At 43.3% G+C, this 24,747-nt stretch overlaps 1 protein-coding gene across 2 annotated transcripts; it reads right to left on the bottom strand.

The window, feature by feature from the left end:
• Positions 1 to 454: 454 nt before the first annotated feature.
• Positions 455 to 21,407, bottom strand: LEMD1 (LEM domain containing 1). Of its 2 annotated transcripts, XM_083360648.1 has the most exons (8): positions 21,214 to 21,407; positions 19,362 to 19,535; positions 18,050 to 18,169; positions 17,313 to 17,386; positions 14,690 to 14,776; positions 13,877 to 13,972; positions 1,656 to 1,714; positions 455 to 754 (listed from the first exon to the last, which is right to left on the bottom strand). In XM_083360648.1, exons 2-8 carry the CDS (start codon positions 19,516 to 19,518, stop codon positions 550 to 552), a joined length of 798 nt encoding a protein of 265 aa, XP_083216774.1. In that variant the 5' UTR covers positions 19,519 to 19,535; positions 21,214 to 21,407; the 3' UTR covers positions 455 to 549. The 2 variants fall into 2 exon arrangements, with proteins under 2 accessions (XP_083216774.1, XP_083216775.1); XM_083360649.1 differs by lacking the exon at positions 14,690 to 14,776.
• Positions 21,408 to 24,747: the final 3,340 nt, after the last annotated feature.

The raw sequence follows: 24,747 nt of genomic DNA, 5'->3' as shown, positions 1-24,747 counted from the left end.
AGGCCCCCATAGGCACCCTTGATGCCAATGATGTAGAGCTGGCCTTGCCCACCCAGTAGGCCATACGCACTCCAGCTGCGCCCACCCAGTAGGCCGCGCCCACCCTGGCCATACCCACCCGGCCCCTGAGGGCAACCACAATGCTGATGTGGCCCTCAATGAAATTGAGTTTGACACCCCTAGTCTACAGGCAAGGAACAATAAGGAAATGGCTTAGAACAACCTCAGCATGTTTTTCTTGATTTCTGGAGCTGACAGTTCACTTTCTAAATTAAAATAGGGGAAAATACCAGATAAAACATTTTCATAAAATTAATTAATAACCTCCCTGCAAACTATGCAGTTAAGACAGATATAGTACAGAATCAAATGCTGCCCCATCTTCTAGTTTAGAGAAGCATTTATAAAAAAAATATTTTAAAACAAACACACACACAAACTGGATTATCCCATTTGCTGTTTAATGAGTTACTGAAATCACTTGTTCCTAAATAGCTAACCGAAGTGCCTTCCTTGATCTCCCACCAATCTCTCAAGGAAGGGAGGGGCTCATGTTCTGCTAAAGAAGGTCATGAATGGACTGGTTTCCATAGTTACATATACAAAGAAAAGGAAAACAAAGATACAAAACACAGCAATCTTTATCCGCATTGGTATAAGACGTTCAGCTGGTTTTTCACACGTTTTTTGTGGTTTGTTTTCAGGCTGTTTCTTAAGTGAAGGAGGAGTCTCTCTTAATGTTCTTCTTCGAGAGCTAAAAATACAAAAGGCAATATATTAGCTGATTGTGCTTCCAAAATCCAAAAGGAAAAAAAATGCTAGTGTTTTTTCTGTTGAGATATGTAGTGTCTGACTAGACCAATATTTGCCTACCCTGGAAAAGAAGCATATTAGAGAACTGCAGCTGCTGCAAATTAGAACATGTTTATGAAAGGATACAAATAACTAATATTTCAGTAATTCACAATAGGTTGAAAATTAACATAATAGCACCCAATACAAAGAAACTGGAGCCACAGAATTTTAATGAGGCTTGCATATAACAGGTACAAGTTACTGACAGGAACTCCTATACAACAAAAGAAAAAATCCATGCAAAGTGACAGTTTTTGATCCTATCTTTAACAGCATTTGTGGCCTTTTGTCTAGCAATTGTTTTGTTAGGCTAATTGTTGAAGCGTTGAATATCTCGACTATCCTATAGCTGCTATATTTGCCTTTTTCTCATTAGAAAGTCATTCCCACTATCTTACTCACTTTTAGTTTAAAATATTACAAACTCACTCCTTGGAGGTTTTCTTAACACTTTCTTTTAATCCATATGGAAGCTTGTAATCATCAATTAGGTAAATTGTTTTTAGTATTTTCAACTTTTCAGAGCAACTACAGATGATTTCTGTGGAAATCATGTTTTGTTTCAACAAAATAGGTTTGTTGGAGGGATTGTCTAATAAGCGCTAGTTTTTCTTTATTACGGCTTTTGTGTATTGTGTTTATTTATTTATTTATTTTATTACATTTATATACCGCCCTTTTGGGGGGGGGTTGCCTAACAAGGGCTAGTTTTTCTTCATTACTTGGAAACCACTTGGAAAAGCATTGAAGAGCTTCTTAGGCTTCCTTCATTATGATAAGATAATTCTCAAGAACTTTACCTAGTTCCTACGGTGCTCGCATCAGGACGACCATAATCAATGTGCAGCGTATCACTTTTCTGAAAAAGAATGATGAATTTATGAATTGGTGTGACCATAAATACATGAAATGCACATTGTTTTGTAAACTAAAGAAATTATCTTCTTCAGGGGATTTGACAATTCCTTAAGCACAATTTGTGAACAATAAAACATAAACAAGTATAAAAATCATACTATAAAATTCATAGCCAAGGTATTCTTACATCCATCAATAGCACTCAATATAGATTCTACTCCACTTCCAGGTTCCCATGACGGGTGGCAAAATCACATTTTCAGACTCTTACAAAAAGCCAGCAGGATTGGAGCCAACCTGACCTTCCAGGGTAGAATCCATATCTCTTCTGGTTATTTTGGGAGAGTGGGGATTATGACAATTCTGGTCCTAGAAACAGTTCTCTTTACAGAGACAGACTTGTTTTCACTGGCCTTGAAAGAAGCAACGATTTACCTTCTCCTCAAAAAGCCATCCTTTGATTCAATATTCTGGAGAATTATCATACTTTCCCTTTTTAGTGAAAGCTGTTGAGACTCATACATTTACCACTTACCAGTTTATATTACAGTAAGGTGCTTCATATGGGACTACTCAGAAATGGCAATGAGTACAAAATATAACAAGCCATATATAGGCAAATCAAAGTCATCATAGTTAAGCAACACTTGTTCTAGGGTTGCTGCAATGTAGTTAATAGGTTTCTGGGTGTAATTCAAAACTGTTCTGTTCTTTTGGGAAACTATTTAAGACCATTCCTGAGGTCATTCAAGGAATGAATAGTCAACATAGTATCTTTGTGCCTTTGTATTGGAATGGAATGGGGTTGGGAGGAGAGAAGAAGGTAAGGATAAGGATAAGAGTAGGAATAGGAATAGGAATGGAACAGAATAGAATTCTTTATTGGCCAAATGTGATAGGATACACTAGGAATTTGCCTTTGGTGCAAAAGCTCTCAAGTGTACATACAAACAACAAAGTAATATAATCATAAGATACCAATAGAAGAAGGTAGTAGAAAAGTTGAGAAGGATGATAGGAATACAGCCATACTACATGAGTAAACATCCTTAGACATAAGACGTAAGATTATGGTATTCATCTTGGTTTTATTAATTATTTTTAATGTTGTTTGGTTTTTATGATGTCAACCAGTCTTGTTCTCTGTCTGGCACTACAAAAATATAAGTTTTTTTTTAAAAAAATATGCATGTGTAGTACTTTGCCCCAAATGATTCCATCTTATTGTCCTCTGGTTTATTAAACATTTGCCAGGAACCGAAGGGAAAGTGCAGTAATTTGTAAAAGATACAGAAACGTAGTAGAGAAAACCAAAGTTTATTGCTAGAGCTAACTGCCTAATAAATTATCCTTAAATGTATAATCCTCTTTTCTGTTAAAAGCCCATCCAACACAACAAAGGCAGATATATGATTTGAAGCCTGGTACCAAGTACTGTGGCAATATTAGACCATCATTGGGAAGACCCAATTACAACAGAGCTCATTCAGTCACTTGGAATAAATTACTCCCAGTGCCCAGCCCACCAAAGTGGATTATTATTGTGAGATAAAGAAGAGGAAAGTTCCTTAGCTGCTAGGGATAAGGCAAAATATATTTATTTATTTATTTATTTATTTATTTGTTTTTATAAACCGCCCTTCTCCCGAGGGACTCGGGGCGGTGTACAGAATAAGGTAGGTATACAGATTGAACAATAGTGGAAAAAACAATAGTAAAAACAAACTGGGACCCCAATTAGAGCTATCAGGCCAGGCCGGACTGCTGGAACAGGTAAGTTTTTAAGTCGCGCCGGAAGGTGCGGAGGTCGGGGGCCATCCGGATTTCGGTTGGCAAGCTGTTCCAGAGGGCTGGCGCACCCACTGAGAATGCCCTCTCCCTGGGGGCCACCAGCCGACATTCCTTGAGCGGTGGCACCCTGAGGAGGCCCTCTCTGTGGGAGTGCACAGGACGGTGGGGTGCTGACATTGGCAGAAGGTGCTCCCGTAGGTAGTCCGGACCCATGCCATGTAGGGCTTTGTATGTCATTGTTAGCACCTTGAACGTCACACGGAAGGCAACTGGAAGCCAGTGCAGCGCACGGAGGAGAGGTGTGATATGGGAGTATCGGGAGGCTCCCAAGAGTGTCCGTGCCGCTGCACTTTGCACCAGTTGAAGCTTCCGAGTGGATCTCAAGGGCAGCCCCATGTAGAGAGCGTTACAGTAGTCTAGGCGAGAGGTCACAAGGGCATGGGTGACTGTACGTAAGGCATCCAGGTCCAGATAAGGCCGTAATTGGCGAACTAGTCGAACCCGGGAGAAGGCCTCCTTGGTCACAGCTCCTATGTGATCTTCCAGGGAGAGCTGAGAGTCTAGGAGGACACCCAGGTTGCGGGCCCTATCAACAGGGGGTAGTAACTTGTCCCCGATGTTAAGGGATGGGATGTTCTGAGTATCCTGGCTTGCCGGTACGTACAGCCATTCAGTCTTGTCCGGGTTCAGTTGAAGCCTGTTCCTCCCCATCCATTCCCGGACCGCTTTCAGGCAGCGGGACATCACGTCGAGGGCATCACTGATGTTGTTTGGAGTTGAGATGAAAAGCTGGGTGTCATCAGCATACTGATGGTACCCTACTCCAAAGCTGCGAATGATCTCGCCCAGCGGTTTCATGTAGATGTTGAACAGGAGAGGCGAGAGGACCGACCCCTGAGGGACTCCGCAAGCAAGAGGCCTCGGGGTCGACCTCTGTCCCCCTGCCAGCACCGACTGCGAGCGACCCTGGAGAAAGGAGGAGAACCAACGCAGAACCGTGCCTCCCACTCCCAGTCCCCTGAGGCGTCGCAGCAAGATACCATGGTCGATGGTATCGAAAGCCGCCGAGAGGTCTAATAAGACTAGGACAGAGGAATGGCCCCTGTCCCGGGCTCTCCAGAGATCATTTATCAGAGCGACCAATGCCGTCTCCGTGCTGTAGCCCGGCCTGAAGCCCGATTGGTACGGGTCTAGATAAACCGCTTCATCCAGGATCTGAGGAAGTTGGTGCGCCACCACGCTCTCAACAATCTTCGCAAGGAAGCGAAGATTGGAGACTGGACGAAAGTTATTCAATGAGGATGGGTCCAAGGTGGGCTTCTTGAGGAGAGGTCTCACCACCGCCTCCTTCAAGGCGGTGGGGAAGTGACCCTCACTCAGAGAAGCGGAGATGACCGCCAGGAACCAGCCTCGTGTCCCCTCTCGAGCTGCATAAGCCAGCCAGGAAGGGCACGGGTCCAGTAAGCATGTGGAGGAGCTCAACCTCCTCATAATCCTGTCCACTTCCTTAGGAGTCACAGGATCAAATTCCTCCCAGATGACGTCGACAAGACTGTCCATGCCTTGTCCTTCCAGCTCAGCCCAGTTGGAGTCCAGGCCGGTTCGAATCCGAGCAATTTTATCCAGCAGATATTGACCGAATTCCTCGGCTCGACCCTGCAAGGGTTCCTCCCTCACCTCTTGGTTCAGTAGGGAGCGAGTCACCCTGAACAAGGCAGCCGGGCGATTATCTGCGGACGCGATGAGGGTGGAAAAGTAGTTGGATTTTGCCACCCTTATCGCAGCGAGATAAGACCTGGTGAGGATTCTTAATCGCAATCGGTCGGATTCGGATAGACTGGATCTCCAACGGCTCTCTAGGCCCCGTCTCCGACGCTTCATCTCCCGGAGCTCCGCGGTGAACCATGGGGCTCGCTGGGATCTGCGCCGGGTCAGAGGCCGCAAGGGTACAACTCGGTCCAGAGCCTCCGTGGCTGCCTTTTCCCAGGCTTCCACTAAGGCATCCGCCGAGCTGTGAGCAGGGAGTGCATGTGCGTCCCCAAGCGCTGCCTGGAACCTATCAGGGTCCATTAGGCGCCTAGGGCGGTACCATCTGGTTGGCACCGCGCACCCACGACGGGGGGTGGCAAAGGGGAAGTTTAGCCGCAGGAGGTAATGATCGGTCCATGACAGGGGCGTAACAGTCGTGGCACCCCCACCGATATCATCGCGCCACCGTCCAGACAAGAACACCAAGTCTGGGGTGTGGCCTCTCTCATGAGTCGGTCCAGAAATTATTTGCGACAGGTCCATGGCCGCCATGGAAGCCATGAACTCCCGAGCCAGATCGGACGATCCTCCCAGGGACGGTAGGTTAAAGTCGCCCAAGACCATGAGTTTTGGGAATTCAACCACCAACCCTGAGAGGACATCGAGTAGCTCGGGCAGGGCTGCCGCTGCACGATTAGGTGGTAGGTATGCCAGCAGCAGGCCCAACTGCGCCCCCGGCCGTATCTCAGTAGGAGAGACTCACACCCGACCATCTGAGGGACGGTGGTCTCTCGCGGGCTAAGGGATTCCCTGATGATAACTGCCACTCCCCCGCCCCTCCCATGGGTCCGAGGCTGGTGCAGCACCTGGAAACCTGGCGGGCAGAGGTCAACCAGAGGGACACCACCCTCTGGGCCCAGCCAGGTTTCCGTGATGCAAGCCAGGTCCGCGTGCTCGCTCTCCACTAGGTCACGAACAAGGTGGGCCTTGTTAGCTACGGACCTGGCATTCAGGTAGACCAGCCTTAGCATAGGAGGCTGCACACCTTCAGTCCCGGGTCCTCCGGGGAAGTACAGAGGGTCGGAGCGTCTCACCGCTTGTACAGAGCGGAGATGACACTCCTGGTGACGATATGGCCCTCTGTTTGTGCACCTTCTGCCGTTCCCCACCATCCTGGGAATGGGATGTTCGTCAGTACGCCATTGGGTATTGTCGACGACTGGTCCTCGTTTCTCACCATCGCGAATGGTCGTAGGCCTGGCCTGCGTTATGGTAGCCGGAAGGTCTGCCTTCCCCGAGCAGCCATACTCTTTTCCCGCCCCTCTCCCTAACCCGACAAAAAACTTAACAAGAAACTTAACCAGGGGCCTCTTGTTGGTCTTGTGATGGAGGCCCCTGTCCCTGCCTGGCCATCTCTCAGAGGCCCAATGGTCGGGCCCGTCATCGAGGTTTGATGTATTGAAGGCAGGACGAACCCAGGAGAGGGGGGAACTCCTGAGGGCGAGTAGATCTATGCTAGAATATTGAAGAAGCATAGGGAGCATTGGGGAGCATTGGGAAGGCGGTCCCCTGGGTGGAGCATTGGAAGGAGGGTCTAGTCGGGTAGGTGGGTATCTGGACCGTCATCCAACCACTGCCACTTGGTTGGGTGAACCCCAGAAGCAGGCCACTCCCCATCCTCTCACGATGGGTTGTGATTCTGCTTCTGGGGGTGGTCCAGGACCCACTCTGGGTGAAGCATACCCCATAGAGCTCTCACCTCTATGGGGCTGCAGGTGTAGGACAGGCCACTCTGCCACCGTGGCTTACACCCAGGCCCATCATGTCCTGTGGGGCAAGGGAGGGCAGGGGGTTCGGAGCTGGTGGAGGCCAGATGCTGATGGCCTCGGTGGTCTAGTCGCCGTCATCTCCAATGGTCAGCTGTATCCTGGCGTCTTTAGGGTGTTGATCGGCACGGAGATACCGTCGGCACCTAGGGTGCGGGCCGGGGACACCACGCTGCGTCTAGTGGTGCTGCCGTCGAGCGGTTTTCGGTGAGTTGGTTGACCGGGGCCTGGAGAAGCTTAGCGCCGCTGTCAAAGGCCCCTCGGTGGTGGTCGATCGGGTCCGCATAGCCGGTCTGCGGCATCTCCTTGATCCCAGGGAGACGCCGCCGTTGCTCAGGAGCAGGCCAGGTGGTCGAGGCAGGGTAACGACTCCGGTCCTGCTCAGGGCGGTTGCTGCGGCTACCTCTTCCGCCGCCTAGCTGATCCATTTGATCCGCGGGGTCTTTCCTGATCATCCCAGGTGCCGCTGTTGCCCAGGGAGGCATAATAGGGAGCCGAGGGTGGAAGCGCCGGCCCCACTCCGGATGGCAGCAGCAGTTGCAGCGGCTCAGGGGCGGGTTAGAGGCGCCCCATCGCCACTGCCCCCACCGGTGTTCAGGCCCGTGGGGAGATGACAGGCTAGGGCCCCGCGGGGTTCTCGCCGTCGCCGTTGCCGACGATGCCGCTGCCTCCGCCACCCAGCTGGTCCGCGCGCCTCCGTTGGTCGCTTGGAGACGCCGCCGGAGTCGAACAGGTGGGGGGGTCGGGGCAGGGCAGAGATGTTGGCCCCTCTTGGATGGCTGCAATGGTTGTGGTGGCTTAGGGGCGGGCTGGTGATGCCTCGCCGCCACTGCCACCGTCGCTGCCTGGCTCCATGAATAGACGACCAGACTGGGGCTGGAGAGTCGTCGCCGCCATCGCTGCCGTCCTCGCCGTCGGCGTCTCCGCCGCCCTTGCCCGGTGATCGGGATCGTGGGGGATCGCGGACCAGGGCCCGCGAAGCTCTCACCGCCGACTCCGACGAAGATGCCGCCGCCTCCGCCATCCAGCTGGTCCGCGGCGTCTCCGCCCATCGCCTGGAGACGCCGCCGTCGCCCAGGAGCCGGTCAGGGGACCGGGGCAGAGCAGAGCCTCCGGCCCCCCCTGGATGGCTGCGATGGTTGTCGTGGTCCAGGGGCGGGCTTGGAGACGCCCTGACGCCACTGCCCCCGTTGCTGCCGGCTCCCTGAATAGGCGACCAGACTGGGGATGAAGAGTCGTCGCCGCCGCCGCTGTCATCCTCGCCGCCGGCGCCTCCGCCGCACAGCTGATCCGCGGAGACGCCGCTGCCGCCCGGGAGCCTATCAGGGGGCCGGGGCAGAGCAGAGCCTCCGGCCCCTCCTGGATGCCTGCCAAGGGCCAGGGTCGGGCCTGGGGAAGCCCTGCCGCCACTGCCATCGTGGCTGCCGGCTTCCTGAATAGGCGACCGGACTGGAGCTGGAGGGTCGTCGCCGGCGCCGCTATAGTCCTCGCCGCCGGCGCCTCCGCCGCACAGCTGATCCGCGGAGACGCCGCTGCCGCCTGGGAGCCGATCAGGGGGCCGGGGCAGAGCAGAGCCTCCGGCCCCTCCTGGATGCCTGCCAAGGGCCAGGGGGCGGGCCTGGGGAAGCCCTGCCACTGCCATCGTGGCTGCCAGCTCCCTGAATAGGCGACCGGACTGGAGCTGGAGGGTAGTCGCCGTCGCCGCTGTAGTCCTCGCCGCCGGCGCCTCTGCCGCACAGCTGATCCGCGGAGACGCCGCTGCTGCCCGGGAGCCGATCAGGGGGCCGGGGCAGAGCAGAGTCTCTGGCGCCTCCTGGATGCCTGCCAAGGGCCAGGGGGCGGGCCTGGGGAAGGCCTGCCGCCACTGCCATCGTGGCTGCCGGCTCCCTGAATAGGCGACCGGACTGGAGCTGGAGGGTCGTCGCTGTCGCCGCTGTAGTCCTCGCCGCCGGCACCTCCGCCGCACAGCTGATCCGCGGAGACGCCGCCCTTGCCCGGCAGCATGAACAGCGGTAGAGGCAGGGCAGAGGCGCTGGACCCCGTTAATAACGGTTGCCAACGGCCCAGGCGGCGAGGCGGAGATGTCCCGGCTCCCCTGCAGCTGTTTCGGGAGGCAGCGGGCGGCACCATTGCCCAGCTCATCTGCACGAATTTCTGGCCCCACCCCAGGGGTCCGCTGACATCCCTGGGGGGCTCCTGGGGGGACGCCTTACCGTTGGGGGCTACGGAGCTCTCCCCAGCGCGTCCGCTATCTTTGGAGCCGGGGAAATATATATATATATATATATATATATATATATATATATATATATATATATATATATATATATATATATATATATCTCCAGTCAATAAACTGCAGCACCTGATTAACAGCCACTATTGCAACTGACTTATTCAATATAGTTTTCAAGTTTGATGTTGCTCCCTAGGAGGAAATGTATTGCTTTCATCTTAGGCAATGACCTACCTCTTACTCATTATTTAAGGTTTGTCCTTGAATGTAGATTCGGAACTAAATCTTGTCTGTTTACTGGATGCAATTTCTCCTTCCTGCTCTTGAATACTTTGTTCCTAGTATACTGTTTCCTCTCACTGAGCTCTCCAAATTCTAGCCTGAGCTCTGAAATACATACCTGCCTACCCTTAAATAGCCAAAATAGAAATGCCAGTCCTGATGAACACAAACTGCCAGCCCTCAGGCATGAAAAGAAAATAAACAATGAAGTGAAGGCCTCAAAGAATACTTGGTGGCTGATGAAAGAAAATTACTAGCAGACCTGCTATTGTTTACCTTTTCAACCTGGGCAAGATGCCTGGATTTCAACTCCCAGAAATTCCCCAGCCAGCATGATAAAGAGTTGTTCTGCTTTGGGATCTATGTAGTTACAGAACTGACTGTCTGCAGATTTGACATTGTGTGCACAAACTTTTCAACCTATTTAGTATTAATCTGCAATAATCCACAAGACATTACTACAAAGACATCAAAAGTCTTCAAGAATATCTCCTCCAAAGGATACCACACTAATACTATAAACATGCCCCATATTTCCCCCAGATACAAAAAGGAAAGCATAAAAGAACAGGCAAAAGTCTTTAGATACAACCACAGCGTTTCATCTTTTGGAGGGAGTGGATTGGAATTAATCATTCAAGGTTTTATCTTGTATCATTATCCATGGTCACAAGAGCCAATAGAAAAAAAATGTGTTAAAAATAATTTCTGCCTAATATTTCAGAGATTAGCAGCTACATTAAGAAGGATTTAAAGCATTTTTCAAGTGAAGATGCTTTTCAAACAAAGCCATTCTTATGCCTTATGATCTAAAGTCTCTTGTGCCAATAAAGCCTTCAGCAATGCTACTATTTTTATCTTCTCTACACAAGAAGAAATAAGAGGTCAGGAGGGACAACAATGAAGCACTTAAAGTGATGTTAGAGAACAACTAAAAAGGTTAGCTCCCTGTAACTTACTCTGTTTTAAACACATTTAAGGCCTCTAGAATATTATTAATTCCTTGCTGAAGAAAGGAGTTCAATACAATAAATAGGTTTGATATGTAGAGGAAAGTCAGGGGCCTATAAATATTTTGGATGGTTTATAAAATTTTCTCAGCTATGTCATTCCTGCAAGCTTAAAAGTAGACTTTAGGGTTTAAATGTGCTGCCAGAAGTTTTTAGCACTTCTCTGTCTCAAAAAGTCTTGTGGAAATTGTTTGCAGACATTGTCATCTTCAGTTTGTATTCTAATTTCTCCACATTTCTATATTTCCCCCCACAAGGGAGATGGAAAGGCTAGAAAACGCTTCTAAACAAGCAGTATTAGGGGCCTTCTGTTTCAAAACACCTTTAGAGCACTTTGTAAGACTCACCTTTATGGTAAAGTGTATGAAAAGATTTTGGGTAGTGAAGAAAAAAAAGCAGGGATTTTTCCCTACCCACTTGGAAAATAAACACTGTCGAGATTGGTTTGTAGCCCTGGCTCTGAGCAGTTTACAATATAGTGTGTTTCTGGAGAGTGGGAATGGAAAAAAGGTGCAGTCATTTCGCCCCAAGCATTCCCCCCAAATCCAGAATATCTTCTACTGCTCTGAAAGCCTGGAGAGAACTCTAAAGATGTCTCAGATGGAGAAAGAATAGCGCTATGAACCTCCCATCTGAAAGTAGCCCAGATTATATGCAAATTTAAAAAGTACTTTAATCGTGCCTCCTCAGCACCTATAATATTTTAGTCAAAAATCTTCAATTGGGCCGAATCTCAGTTGTTAAGATGAATGTATTGCCAAAAATGTTGTTTCTATTTCAAGTACTTCCAATTATTGAAAAGTTGAATTGTTTTAAAGAATGGCAAAAGGTATTATCGAAATTTATCTGGCAGGGGAAAAAACCTAGAATTAAGTTCAAGTTATTAACAGATTCAAAAGATAGAGGGGGCTTCTCCCTGCCAGATTTGAAACTTTACTGTATTTTGAAGCTGCTGCTTTTTGCTGGTTGAGAGATTGGTTTGTGTTAGAGAATACAGATGTATTAGATTTGGAAGGTTTTGACAATGTATTTGGATGGCATGCATATTTATGGTACGATAAGATAAAGGTCCACAAAGGCTTTAAAAATCATATAATTAGAAAGTCATAGATTAATGTGTGGATGAGATATAAAGACCTGTTAGAAAGTAAAACACCCAGGTGGATTTCGCCACTAGAGGCTAAGACCCAGAAAAGGTCAAATATGGAAACCAAGTGGCTGAAATATAAGGATATATTGGTACAAGAAGGAGACCAATTTAAGATAAAAACATATGAGCAGTTGAAAGATAATGTTGACGATTGGTTTCAATATTACCAAATGAATGAAGTGTATAAAATAAATAAAAAAAGAGGTTTTCAAATAGAGAAATCCAAATTGGAAACTGATAGATACAAAATTAGGGTTTAATTTATTTTCAATATCTATATTTGTACATTCTATTATTTATGTCACTGTTCACCGCCCTGAGTCCTTAGGGAGAAGGGCGGTATACAAATCAAATAAATAAATAAATAAATAAATAAATAAATAAATAAATAAAATTAGATAGATACTGATAGATACAAAATTAAAGAATCTTTACAAGATGTATAATTTATTGCTGGAGTGGCACACAGAAGACGAACAAGTGAAATCAGTGATGATTGATTGGGCTAATGATGTGGGGCATAACATTATGATGGAGGACTGGGAGAGGATGTGGAAAAAGGGTATTAAATTTACAGCATGTAATGTTTTGAAAGAAAATATGATGAAGATGATATATAGGTGGTATTTAACACCGGTTAAACTTGCTAAAATTTACCATACATATGATAATAAATGCTGGAAATGTAAAGCTGTAGAAGGAACCTTTTACTACATGTGGTGGACTTGCCCCATAGTAAAAGACTTCTGGGAAAAGATTTATAATGAATTAAAGAAAGTTTTGAAAAATACATTTATTAAGAAACCAGAAGCCTTCTTATTGGGTATAGTCGGAAAAGAAATTCCCAAAAAAGATGTTACTTTCTTTCTGTATGCCACAACAGCGGCGAGAATTTTGATAGCTAAGAATTGGAAGACACAAGAAATACCAACGGTGGAAGAATGGCAGATGAAAATGATGGACTATATGGAACTCGCTGAACTGACAGGGAGAATCCGTGACCAGGGAGAAGAGTCGGTGGAAGAAGATTGGAAAAAATTCAAGGATTATTTGAAGAAATATTGCTATACCAACTAGTCTGAAATGGACTTGGAGGTGTTTATAGGTTGTAGTTTTAGAATTTAATGTTTAGTATTAAGGATAATATGAAATAATGATTGTTAAATGATAAGAAATTAAATATAGGTAGATATCTCTGTGGGCGCGCCGGATTTATGGAACCATCTTCTGGTCGAGCTCCGGATGGCGCCTGATCTCCGCTCCTTCCGGCGCGATCTTAAAACCCACCTTTTTGAACAAGCCGGCCTGACCTGATGGGATGGGGTTGGGTTTTATAAATTGGTCTTAACTTTTAATCTGTACTAATTTATTACGGGCATTGCTGTTTAATTACTTTTTAATAATTTTTAATTTTTGTATCTTGTTTTTATTATGTATTGCCCTGTTCACCGCCCTGAGTCCTTCGGGAGAAGGGCGGTATACAAATTAAATAAATAAATAAATAAATAAATAAATAAATAAATAAATAAATAAATAAATAATATTAAATATGATTTAAAATTATGAAATAGAAATTGCTAATGAGGATTAACGAAGAAATACAGATAGGGGGGATTCGAGGAAGTCACCTGAAAATGATTAGAAAGATTAGGAATAATGGAAGTTAAGTATTCTTTTTGTATTTTTGTTGTTGATTGTATTGTATTGTTATGTCATGTCTTGTTTTTTATATGTATTTTTTTGTTTAAATATATGTTTATATAAAAGCAATAAAAATTTTTTTAAAAAAATCTTCAATTTGAGGGAGCTAGATCTGGCTATCATATGCCAAGTCAAGTGTGACCAAATCAGATAGGTAGTAAGTACCCTTAACTACTTTTGATCTGAATGTTACATTCCTGCTGATGCAGGGTTTCTTAGTTTTGGTCTAATTAAGTTCATACAGTAGAAAGTTCTAGCAGTTGGGCCACTTTCAAGAGAAACATATCATTTGACCTGTTTAGAGCTGTGTACGATTCCTCAATAATACCATAATTTATTTTACATTTTGTTTCAAAATTCTACCTTAACAAATTATAAGTTTAATATAAGATTTTAAAACACTGAGTTCCAAAGATACCTTTTGTTTGCTTGTCTCAGAGCTATTGCCAACTTTCTTCCTTAATCCTTGTGAGCGATGTGACGCCATTTTACCTTCTGGTAATATCTCTTGAAGCTGTAAATAGATAAGTTGATACTAATGAAGAAACATATGGACAGGGTATAAGCATGAAACTTCCATGGCAAATATCTATCCTCTCTGATCAAATTTCAGAAATATTGGGAGTACAACTGCATGTTAATTTTTGACTTTTTGATTTGAAGGAAATAAAGTGGCTTTAGCAGTTGCAAAGGCACTCACACGGGATCTGTCAGCAAGTCTTTAAACCAAACATATCTTTTCCTAGAATCACGCTGCTGTTGCTGCTACTATTGCTGTGGGAGGCACCTGTGCTACCTGGGAAAACCCCTGCTGCTTTATTTAAGCAGTTGCCAACAAGTGCAATGTAAGTATCCTACACATGTCAAAAGTCTTTTTCTCTTTGACCATGAAGCACTGCTTTCTGGGTTTTTAAATGCGTATTATGGTCCATCTCACAAAATCACTGCCACTTTAGATATGGTCAACTCGTTTTTGTTTAATTGTTTTCTTTTAGTTTGGTACCTTCCCAATAAAGTAACAAGCCACCCACTTTTTTCCACCCCAACAGGCATTCAGAGTCTATTTGGTTTCTTTTGGCATTACTGGAAATATAATTCTACTTGAGAATGCCAGCTTGTTTTAAATATTCCAGCTTCCCATTTTTGAAAAAAAAATGATACAGATGCCAAGGTATGTATTACAAGACAAATTACATCTTTGGGGACCTTCTCAAGCAGTTACAGTACTTACTTCTGCTACTATTTTGGCTAAACTGTGCTCAGAATCAGGTGACAAGAGTTTCTTCTGGCGTTCTGTTACTTCATCTAAAGGTGCTTTCTAAGGCAGAAGAGAAAGCATAACTGAGGTTGCAAAAAGATAAGACTGTATTAGATGCATGGTGCTGGGGTAGTACAAGTTCTTAAATGTGAGCAGAAGCTCAAAGTTAGCAGGCTATAAAAAGCCTGTTTTTCCCCCACACAGTGGTAATGTGATTAGCGCAGCCACATGCAAGGAGTCGATGCTTACTCACAACACAATTCAAAATGTATATTTAGTGATACAACCTTGAAGAAGGTTGTCTTGGCAGCACATTTTGAGAGATGGACCAGGTTCTACCTCTCTTACATACACACAGGAGTAATTCTTAGAAGGTGAAACGTTTCTCTGTATTGGCTATAAAGGAGGGGTTTTAAAAAGTGATCTACAATGTTCACTTGAAAAGCATCCATTGCAGATAAATAACTTTTTTAAAATGGCCTCTTGGGGACACAGCTTAACTCTTGTGTGCTGACACATTGGATAGGCTGAAATCACATGAATTAATTGTTAAAGTTCAATGCCTTTGTCAAAATCTGCATTGGTTTGGATTCTTATAGGTACAATGTAATGGCCGAAAACATGGAGAAATGAAAACAGACACCTGCCATCCAAAATTCAAGAAAGATGATTCTCTGAGGTAGGTTATTCTCCTGAAGTGATCCCTATCATTGTTAAGTTAATAGCACAGAGCACAACAATATTTTGGCCCTAAAGATCACATGCAGAGCTAATTGTTGAATTAGAAATTATGTGCACACATATTCAGGTTCTCCCCGCTGGATGGATAGGAATGGAGCCTCCCTTTCCTTAGCAAAAAGGCTTCATTTATTTTCCAATCTTGAGAAAATTGAGATGTATTTATTTAATGTAGATGCTGCCCATCTCGTTATCAAGAGACTCTGGGTGGTTTACAAACATCATAAAATACTAGACGTTGAATAAGCAGAAATTAAATAAGTTAAAATAATAAAGCTGGATAAAAATCCAATAAATAAATACATAAAACAGAGTACTAATGGGGTGGAGGTGAGATCTTGTATTTAATCCATTAAAGACCTCCAACACAGAATGTTCCCATCAAAGCCCCAGGCTAATTGGCAGAGCCAGGTTTTGAAGCTCTTAGAGAAGGTCACAACGATGGGGGTGGATCTCCACTTGAGGGGAAAAATGTTCCAGAGGGTGGGAGCCAAGTAGAAAAGCTCCTTCTCCTGGACCCTGCCTGTTGGAATTCCTAGACCAATGGGGTCCACATATGCCCTTTCTACCAGAATGAGTGGAGAAGTCCCATCCCACTGGAGTGAGATAGTTCCTGAGATAACCTGGATTTGTGTTATAAAGGGTTTTAAAGGTCATAACCAACACCTTGAATTGGACCCAGAAACAGACTGGTAACCAGTGCAGCTTGCACAATAGCTGCAGTTGCATTCTTTGCAAACTGTAGCAATTGTAGGTGGAGAGGAGAAATGCAAAGGGGAAAGAAGAGAATTAAAGCCTCTTCCCCACAATTGTCCATGGAAACAGAAAGACCAAAACAATATTCCCACAATACAACTTAATCAGCTAGAATGCTGTCAGCCCTTCAAGGTAGACCAAATCAAGAAGCAGACATCACAGTAGTTTCCAGAATGCTATAGTACTACTGTAGGGCAGGGTTTTTTTTTTTTTACATCTTGGCAACTTTAAGGTATGTGGACTTCAACTCCCAGAATATCCCCCATACTGGCTAGGGAATTCTGGGAGTTGAAGTCCACATAACTTCAAGTTGCCAAAGTTGAGAAACACTGATCTAGTTAGATGTCTCATGTGCTGTGGCAATTGTTACAATTTATGCTGAGGCAGCTCTGTACTGCATCCTCTGTGTGGTCTGATGCAACCCACCCAGTCTGGGCTCATTTATTTGGATACTGAGCCCCAAGTATGGAGGTGGAGGAGGAAGAGAAAGAGGAAAAGAATATACAAACTTGAAAGCAAAGTTATATGAACTATTTGGAGAACTCCTAACAGAATACCCTCTTATAAATCTATAACATCACAACTTGAGAGGACTTATATAGAAATCCTCAGGAACCAGGTAAATCGTTCAGTTGACTGGAAACAGTACTGTACTGTGAAAATCACCTGGGGATGAGTTTGCAAAACCACTGCACCTGGAGCTAGAATCAGAAGGAAAAAAAGGAAAAGATCTATTTGGACTGGAACAAGATACTCAGAAGACTGTGGATCTATCAACATTTAACAGACATGATTAGCATTTCTCAAACAGAGCTTAAAAGGATACAATGGAAGATAGTTTTGCTTGTTTTTTCTAGTTTCTTTAATACCACTTTCCCAGTAATAATTGGCTCATTCTTAAATACCCAAATAGTCTATTTTGCTCCAGATCCCCTGAGGCCCTAATGCAATAACAGAATCCACTGAAATACTTTGCAATTATGTGAATGGAGTAATTGCTTCACTTGTCAGGAGTCTGACACAAAATACGTCAGCTTATATTCACCTGTAATTGTTTGCATTTATCTATAGACACAAGATTTTCATAATTGGTGTAACTTACATTATCAGAACTACAGGCACATTCTGCTGATACGCTGAAGTTACTGTTCTGAAGAACGACTTCCGCGGCTGGTCCTGGGGTAGAATAACATCTTTTGAGCAATTCTCCCATTACCCATTTCAGAAGCAGTTGCTATTCTTTCTCCTTCTCCAATGTGGCCATGAGAAAACCAGCCGCTTGCTTTACTTGCCGTTACATCTAAACCTAATTAATATTAGCTAGGGTTTATCTGAATAAGTTTGAATACATTATTCAGAGTTATATGTGAAAGAAAGCCATTAATTTTGACATTTCTTGAAATAGACTACTCCAGACACAGTGAGAATTGGACAGTTCTCCCAATGTTTTTGTTCAGATATTATCTGTATAATTAATTCTGCCCAGCAACTGGACTGTGCATTCATATGAAAAGAGCTTCCAGCTGAAATATAAGATTATAGGGTTTTGCATGGTGATCTGTTTTTTATTTTGTTCTAATAAACAAGTTTCTGGGATGTGAACAAAGCAATGTCAATAAGCACGCTACTTATGGCATCAGACATAAATTGTTTGTTGTACAAAATAATTCACTTGGTAGATTCTCTGAAATCAATGGGCCTTAAATTACCTTGCTCTAGACATGAATAAAGCCAATTAATGTTAATTTTATCTGTTGATAACAGCAAACACTAAGTGATCATTATATTCATACACAGAGAGAGCAACATTTCATTCAGCGAATGATTATTAGGCATTACCTTTTGCTCCAACATCTTCTGTTTCACAATCAACCTTTCGGCTTTTCTCTCCAGCTGCTGCTCCTGGGCATTGCTTCATCAATTGCTGAAGCTTGTTTTCATAAACGGTTCTTGTGGAAGCTAAAACAAATAGACCAACCTGATCCTTTGCTTTGATTTTTTTTGTTCTACTCTATATCATATAACTGAATGCAAATTTTAAACATTCAGAGCACTTGATAATCATAGAGGGTATCTCACACTTATACATCACTTTCTTCTCTGAAAGCTCAGGATATATGTGAGGCCTTATTTTATCCCTACAACCCTGTGAGATAAGTTGGGATGAAAGCCTGTCTTAAAACTGACCACTGTACTACTCCACGACTGAATGGGAATTTGAACCTGAATGTCCACATGCCAAGTCCAGCATCTTAAAACATTATAGTGTACCTGCTGTCTTAAGTATTCTTCAAATACTTGAAGAAATCATATCCTCACCTTGATTTTCTCTTCTATATGCTAAATGACCAACAACTTCAAATATTCACTGGACTTGTTTCACTACATCTGATGGCATTTATTTACTTAATCCAATTTATCTATAACATTCTTCAAAAGCCTGTCAAAAGCTAATGTCAACCTTGAGATGCTATTCACATCGGTCTCCATTAATCCAGGTGCCTCTCATCTTACAACTATGCAGTTTGTTTTTACCTAAATTCAGAAACAATACAAAAATGAAAAATGATCTCTTTTTGATACTTCTGTATCCATTTTGAATTGTACTCCTCTCTTTGAGGTGTTTCCTGTGCAATGTTATCTGGAAACTCAACAAGGATTCATTCTACCCTTCAGCTAAACCATTGATCATAAAAATGCTGAAAAATATTGGTGGAAGAACCGAACCTTTCTGATTGAAGGCCAGAAAAAGTACGGCCATATTAAAAATCTAGAGAATTTAGTAAATGCTTATCGTTTTAGAATGCCTAGTTTGGATATACAAGTCCTTATTTTTAACTAAGAGTACATTAAACAACATCCAGGTAGGAAAATTTGTAGCAAAATATGCAGAAGCATAGCCAGAGCCCACAAGATATAAGAGAATATCTTCCTGAATAAGCTGTACATATTTGGGAATATATGGCACAACAGCAATGCCATATATTCACACACACACACACACACACACAGAGGAATCTCAAGCAGTTACACTTCTATTCCCTTATCAAAATGAGCTTGCCTCAAGCTGAATGTGTTTCAAGACTTGGTTATAGTAGTGAGCTTAGCTTTCCTTTATGTCTCCCAAGATCATCATGCATCTGATACATACGTAATATTGGTCCAGGGTTAACTCCATACGAGCAAAGCTGCTTCCATAGTTCAGTGTCAGTCAGAGTTTTAATATCAATTTCTTCTTTCACACTTCGTCCTTCTATGTCTTCTTGTTCCTTGCTTTTTATATGCACATCTACAGTAACATTCTCCATGTCTCCAAATAGTGGGCCTATGAAAGAAAGCATAATGCTGGTTAAGAATTTGATTTCTTTCAATACTTTGGAAAAATATATTCATTAATGGCTTTTGTAATTAATAAACACATATTACTTAACTAATGCACCTTGATTCCTGCCAGTTTTGAAATGATTTCAAAATGATTTATCAGTATTATCAAATGAACACTATTACAATGTTCATCAGCTCTGTGAGCATTCATAAAAACACAGATATCAAATAAAGTGGCATATTTCACTGGCAATTAAAAACGGGGAAAAAATCCCAGTTCTAAAGAAAAAGATACAGGATGCAAGTTACACTGGAGAGATCACACATGGAAGCATTATTTATTTTATTTTATTTTAATTCCATTTATATCCCGCCCTTCTCCGAAGACTCAGGGCGGCTTACAAGCTTAGCAGCATAATATACTTGACACCAAAATTGGTAATCGCATCTCTACTTTTCTCACCCATAACATTTTCTGAATCATCTCCATGTATATCAACCACATCTTTGAAGTGAACACCCCTATCATTTATTTGCAAATCAGATGTCCCAGGTTCAGTTTAGTCTTCCATGCATTCAACCCACCACCCTGCTAAGAAACTCATGATCTATGAGAGGAGAATGTAGAAAAGAGTCATAGGATAGATGGACATTCACTGTACCAGTTTACGAGCCACACCATCAACTTGTAAACCTTAGCTTGTGGTGCCAAAATTTGATTCTGTGGTTTTCTGAGGAAATTTTAGAGAACTATAACTTAAAAAGCTGGAAACTCACAATAGTATTTAATCTGAAATGTAATACTATTTTTGTTTACAGTATTTTAAAAACAATTTTCAATGTTTTTATCTGGCTCCATCTGGCAAAACTATGAATAGTGTAAAGAAATGCACACTGCAATGGAAGCTTAACATGGGAATCTATTAAGTCTCCTATAAAACTCAGATGCTGCCATGTATAATAGCCACAGAAATACTCAGCTGTGTGTAATTCAATATATATCCAACACTGCTAAACAGCTTTGCAAAGATGCATAAAAACTATTAAGAACTTATATTTTGTTTCAGTGGAAAACACTGCATTTATTGATATTTTTTTCCTTTTATACTCAGTATTGCTTTAAGATTATTTAAGATGCATAAAAGGCTGGAGGGGCATCCCCAGGACAATGGGGTGTCAGATTAAGGCGCTCCTAATTTGCTATAGGAAATTTAGCCAGGACAGGATTATTGCAAGCAGCTCCTAGATTGCCAGCAGATTCAAAGCAGTTTTCTCTGGTTTGTTATTGTGGCAACTGAAGGATTTACTGGGGTGAAGGCAGAATCCCCCAATTTATCCCTACACCCTCTAAACTGGGAAGTCTTTGAACTGCTCAGGGTCCTTGAGAGGCATTTTATTAACAATCATTAACAGATATATCATTTAATTTTCTTACCCACTTCCCATTCTGCCACCTGTTTTACCATTAAGTTTTCTTCAGAACAACCCTAATCACAATAGATTTAAAATTAAAGTGCTTTTCATTGTGCTCCTGGAGATCATTCACCAAATTACTACAATCTTTCAAGATACTTATAAACGGCCTTCAACCGTAAATGTGCGCACCTATCTCTCTTTCCTGCTCCATTTTATTAAGATTCTGCCTCCTTTGTCCTCCTTTTGAAGAGTGGCAACTGTACCTTCTTTTGTTTATTTTTCCTTCAAGGATTTCCCGTTTGATCTTCTATTTTCCATGATTTCAGTTACATTCATCGTGCTTTATCGGGACAATGAGCCGCCTCCCGTGGCCCCCAACACCTTTATTACGTATTTCTTGACTTCAGCCCTTTCCACGTGTTAAGCTTTCCTCTCCCCTTTGTTGCATGCAATCCACAACCTGCGAGACGGGTTTAAAGAGAAAGCAGGAGCAGGGGGGAAGAGAAAAATGATACCGCCTATATTTAGGGTAAAACAAATCCCTCTTTCGGAAAGGGATACCATGACCCCGACGTGATTCGAACACGCAGCCTTCTGATCTGGAGTCAGACGCGCTACCGTTGCGCCACGAGGTCTTGCGGCTCAAGCTGCGATCAAACATCCAAGAGACTGATCGTCTCGTCCGGGTTCAATTTTTTTTTGTTTGGTTTGTTTGTTTCCGTCCTCTTCAGGCACGTGCATACGTTCTTCTGTTTAAATACGATTAAAGATTATTTGTTTTCCTTTTATTCCTACCACTGAATTCGCTATGGGAAAAGGTAAAACCACAGTTTCACTTCAGTTCGTCTCTTCTGAGGTTACAGAAGCAATCCCTGAAAATGCCGCCCACCCCGAAGCCCGTTGTCGGGCTCCACCCAGTCAGTCAACGGGCAGGCCACGCCTTCCGCAGGAGAAAAAAAACAAAACGCGAGAAAGTGTGAGGTAAGAGAAGAGGTGGCGGGCGGTACCATTTCTGGCTGCACGGTGAGGGGAGACGCCTTTTTGTTTTTATTCAGGATCCCTAGGAAGTTTGGAGAGGTGCGCTGTGCTGTGGTTTTCTGAAGGCACAGACTTCGAAAAGGCGGCTCTAAACAATTTTCAACGGAACGAGAAAGCTGCATTCCTCCATGACGACGTATCTACTTGCTCTATCGCAGCAAGGCAGCCGTCCTCCCCTCCACCCCTTCCAAATTCTTCAGGCATAAACTCGATTACCGGGTTTATTACGTTAATAGTCTTTGCGGATTACAGCCTGTTTCAAGAGGCTTGAAACGTTGTTCTCTATCGACAGGTTATGGCAGGCTTTTGACAAGAGAGGACCCCACTTTCCAGGTGGTCACTGTCTCAGTTTAACTCGCCTCACAGGATTGTTGTAGGGCAGGGGTTTTCAAACTGGGTCCTTTTATGACTTGTGGACTTCAACTCCCAGAATTCCTCAGCCAGCATGACTGGCTGAGGAATTCTGGGAATTGAAGTCCACAAGTCATAAAAGGGCCAAGTTTGAAGACCCCTGTTGTAGGGAAATAAGAGGAGAGAATATTAGATAAATTTGCTGCTTTGAGATGTTTGTAAAAATAGTTAAGATGGGATATAAATCAAATAATTTGTGGCCTACATATTGCTGGATTTTAGGTTGCATCCACCCCAGCCAGCAGAGTTCGAATTAATGGGAAGTGGAATCTGGAATTATTTTTTTAAAATCCCATTTATATCCCGCCCTTCTCCGAAGACTCAGGGCGGCTTACAATCTAAGAAGCACAAATCAATGTGCTTAGCAATAGCCTTCATTCTATGTAGATGCCTGCTTATTAGGGCTTTCAGCCCCCACCCCAAGCGGCATTTTTACAAAGTCAGCTTATTGCCCCCAACAATCTGGGTCCTCATTTGATTGATTATGTGCCGTCAAATCACTATCAACTCTTAGGAGCCACATACCGTAAATAGATTTTTCCTCTTCATCAGGAAAAGTTAACTTTTATATTGCTTGCCACAAAAGAAAATCCCATGGTGGATTTTCAATGTAAATGTACTGGAGCATAACAATGTAGTCATATCCAGCACATGAATTCCTATTCATATTTTTTGATATGCATTTTAGTTCATTGTTAAGCTACGTCTTCATTTCAAAATATATATGGGGATGTGGGTGTGGGTGGATGTATCAGATCCATTCCACAAGACCTTTTATATAGATTTGAACTACTACCCACTAAAAAATATTTAGCCATGTACTCCCCTTACTTTCTGTCTTGCAATGTCCTGTCCCAGTGTCATCACAGAAGGGGCTATGAATGTTGATCACCACTACCCATCATGGCTTAATCAACAAACCTTTTTATTAATTTAAGAAAGGGGAGGTTAGATTAACAGCCTTTGTTGTATCTATGCTACCTGCACCATTCCCAGCTGTTGGTAAGAACGTAATGTCAATTTTGAAATATTTGGGGTAATATGCCACAAGCATAGTCAAACATGTAATTTGTCCAGCCCAACTTTATTCTGAGCACACACATACTGTTATATGTGTGTTAGAATCTTAATCTGAAAATTGCATTGCAGGTCTGCTGTGGTCCACATTCTACCAACTAGGAGGTACATGCAAAATGATAATATACTCAAGATGTTTCTCCATATTAAGCACATCATTTTAATATAAGGAAGGTCTAAGCTCAAAAGCTATAAAAGATCCTATAGAACATGGGTGTCAAACTCCATTGTGTCATGTGACGTATCCAGTGGTGGGATTCAAATATGTGAACAACCGGTTCTCTGTGTGGATGCTACTTCCGGAAGTTCATTCTGGGCCTGGGCAACAAAAAATTAGCTACTGGTTCTGCCGAAGTGGTACAAACCGGCTGAATCCCATCACTGGATGTATCGTGATGTATTGCGACATTTTTTGCCTTTAGGGAGCCGGGATGGGCGTGGCCTGCATGTGACGCATCTGGCCTGCGGGCCGCTAGTTTGACACCCCGCTATAGAATATTGGCAATATTACACGAATGATTTATTACAGTCAATAAATGCAGACTAGATGCTTCCCTCCAATTTTATAATCCTCATTAGGCAAGAACATATTAAAGAGAGAGGAAAGAAGATGATAACTTCCACATAAATCTTGCACTTTGTACTCCTTCCTTTCGTTGCATAGGATTGTTACCCTCAATGACCCTGGTAAAAGACTACAGTGTATTTTGTTTGATTGTTTGGTTTGATATGATGAGTCCTTTGGGAGTATTGCCATTTTAAAAAGAAAGATATAAATATAATAAGACAAAAGGATGCAGCCTTGTCCCGTCTGCTACTTTCAAATATTTTGGACTAATTTCTAAGCCAGCAAAGAAGCCACAATATTATTCTTCCTAGCATTTTCCAATAGATACGGGGTCTGCTGTTTGAATCAACGAATGCCATTTCACACCATCAAATGTAGCAAACAGGTCCAACAGGGTAATCTTCATGCCCATGTCAGTTGTATTCTACCACCTTTTCCTTGGTCTTATATGCAGGCATTTGCCACCAGTGTTAAAAGAGTAGGTAGTGCAAGCAACATTGTGAGCTGTTGCTTGTAGGATGTGACAATTCCACTGAAATAATTCTTCCTGCATTTACTCTGTTATTGGTGTAATTTATTTTTATTTTATTTTATTTTAATTCCATTTATATCCCGCCCTTCTCCGAAGACTCAGGGCGGCTTACAAGCTTAGCAGTAATGGCCATCTGCTGCCAGACTGTGTCATTGCTGATGTGGTCAAGAA

The sequence above is a fragment of the Vipera ursinii genome (assembly GCF_947247035.1).
Source record: "Vipera ursinii genome assembly, chromosome: 3".
NCBI classification, from domain to species: Eukaryota; Metazoa; Chordata; class Lepidosauria; order Squamata; family Viperidae; genus Vipera; species Vipera ursinii.
Note: the sequence above shows the minus strand (reverse complement) of the source record. Positions and strands in the feature narration are given on the sequence as shown.

Excerpts from the sequence above, each read along its gene's own strand:
- LEMD1 (XM_083360648.1), bottom strand. The coding sequence starts at position 19,518 with ATGGAGAATGTTACTGTAGATGTGCATATAAAAAGCAAGGAACAAGAA. Across the intron at positions 13,973-14,689 it reads TAGCCAAAATAGTAGCAGAA|CTTCAAGAGATATTACCAGA; the intron begins GTAAGTACTGTA and ends ATCTATTTACAG. Across the intron at positions 1,715-13,876 it reads CTGAGACAAGCAAACAAAAG|AAAAGTGATACGCTGCACAT; the intron begins GTATCTTTGGAA and ends ATTCTTTTTCAG.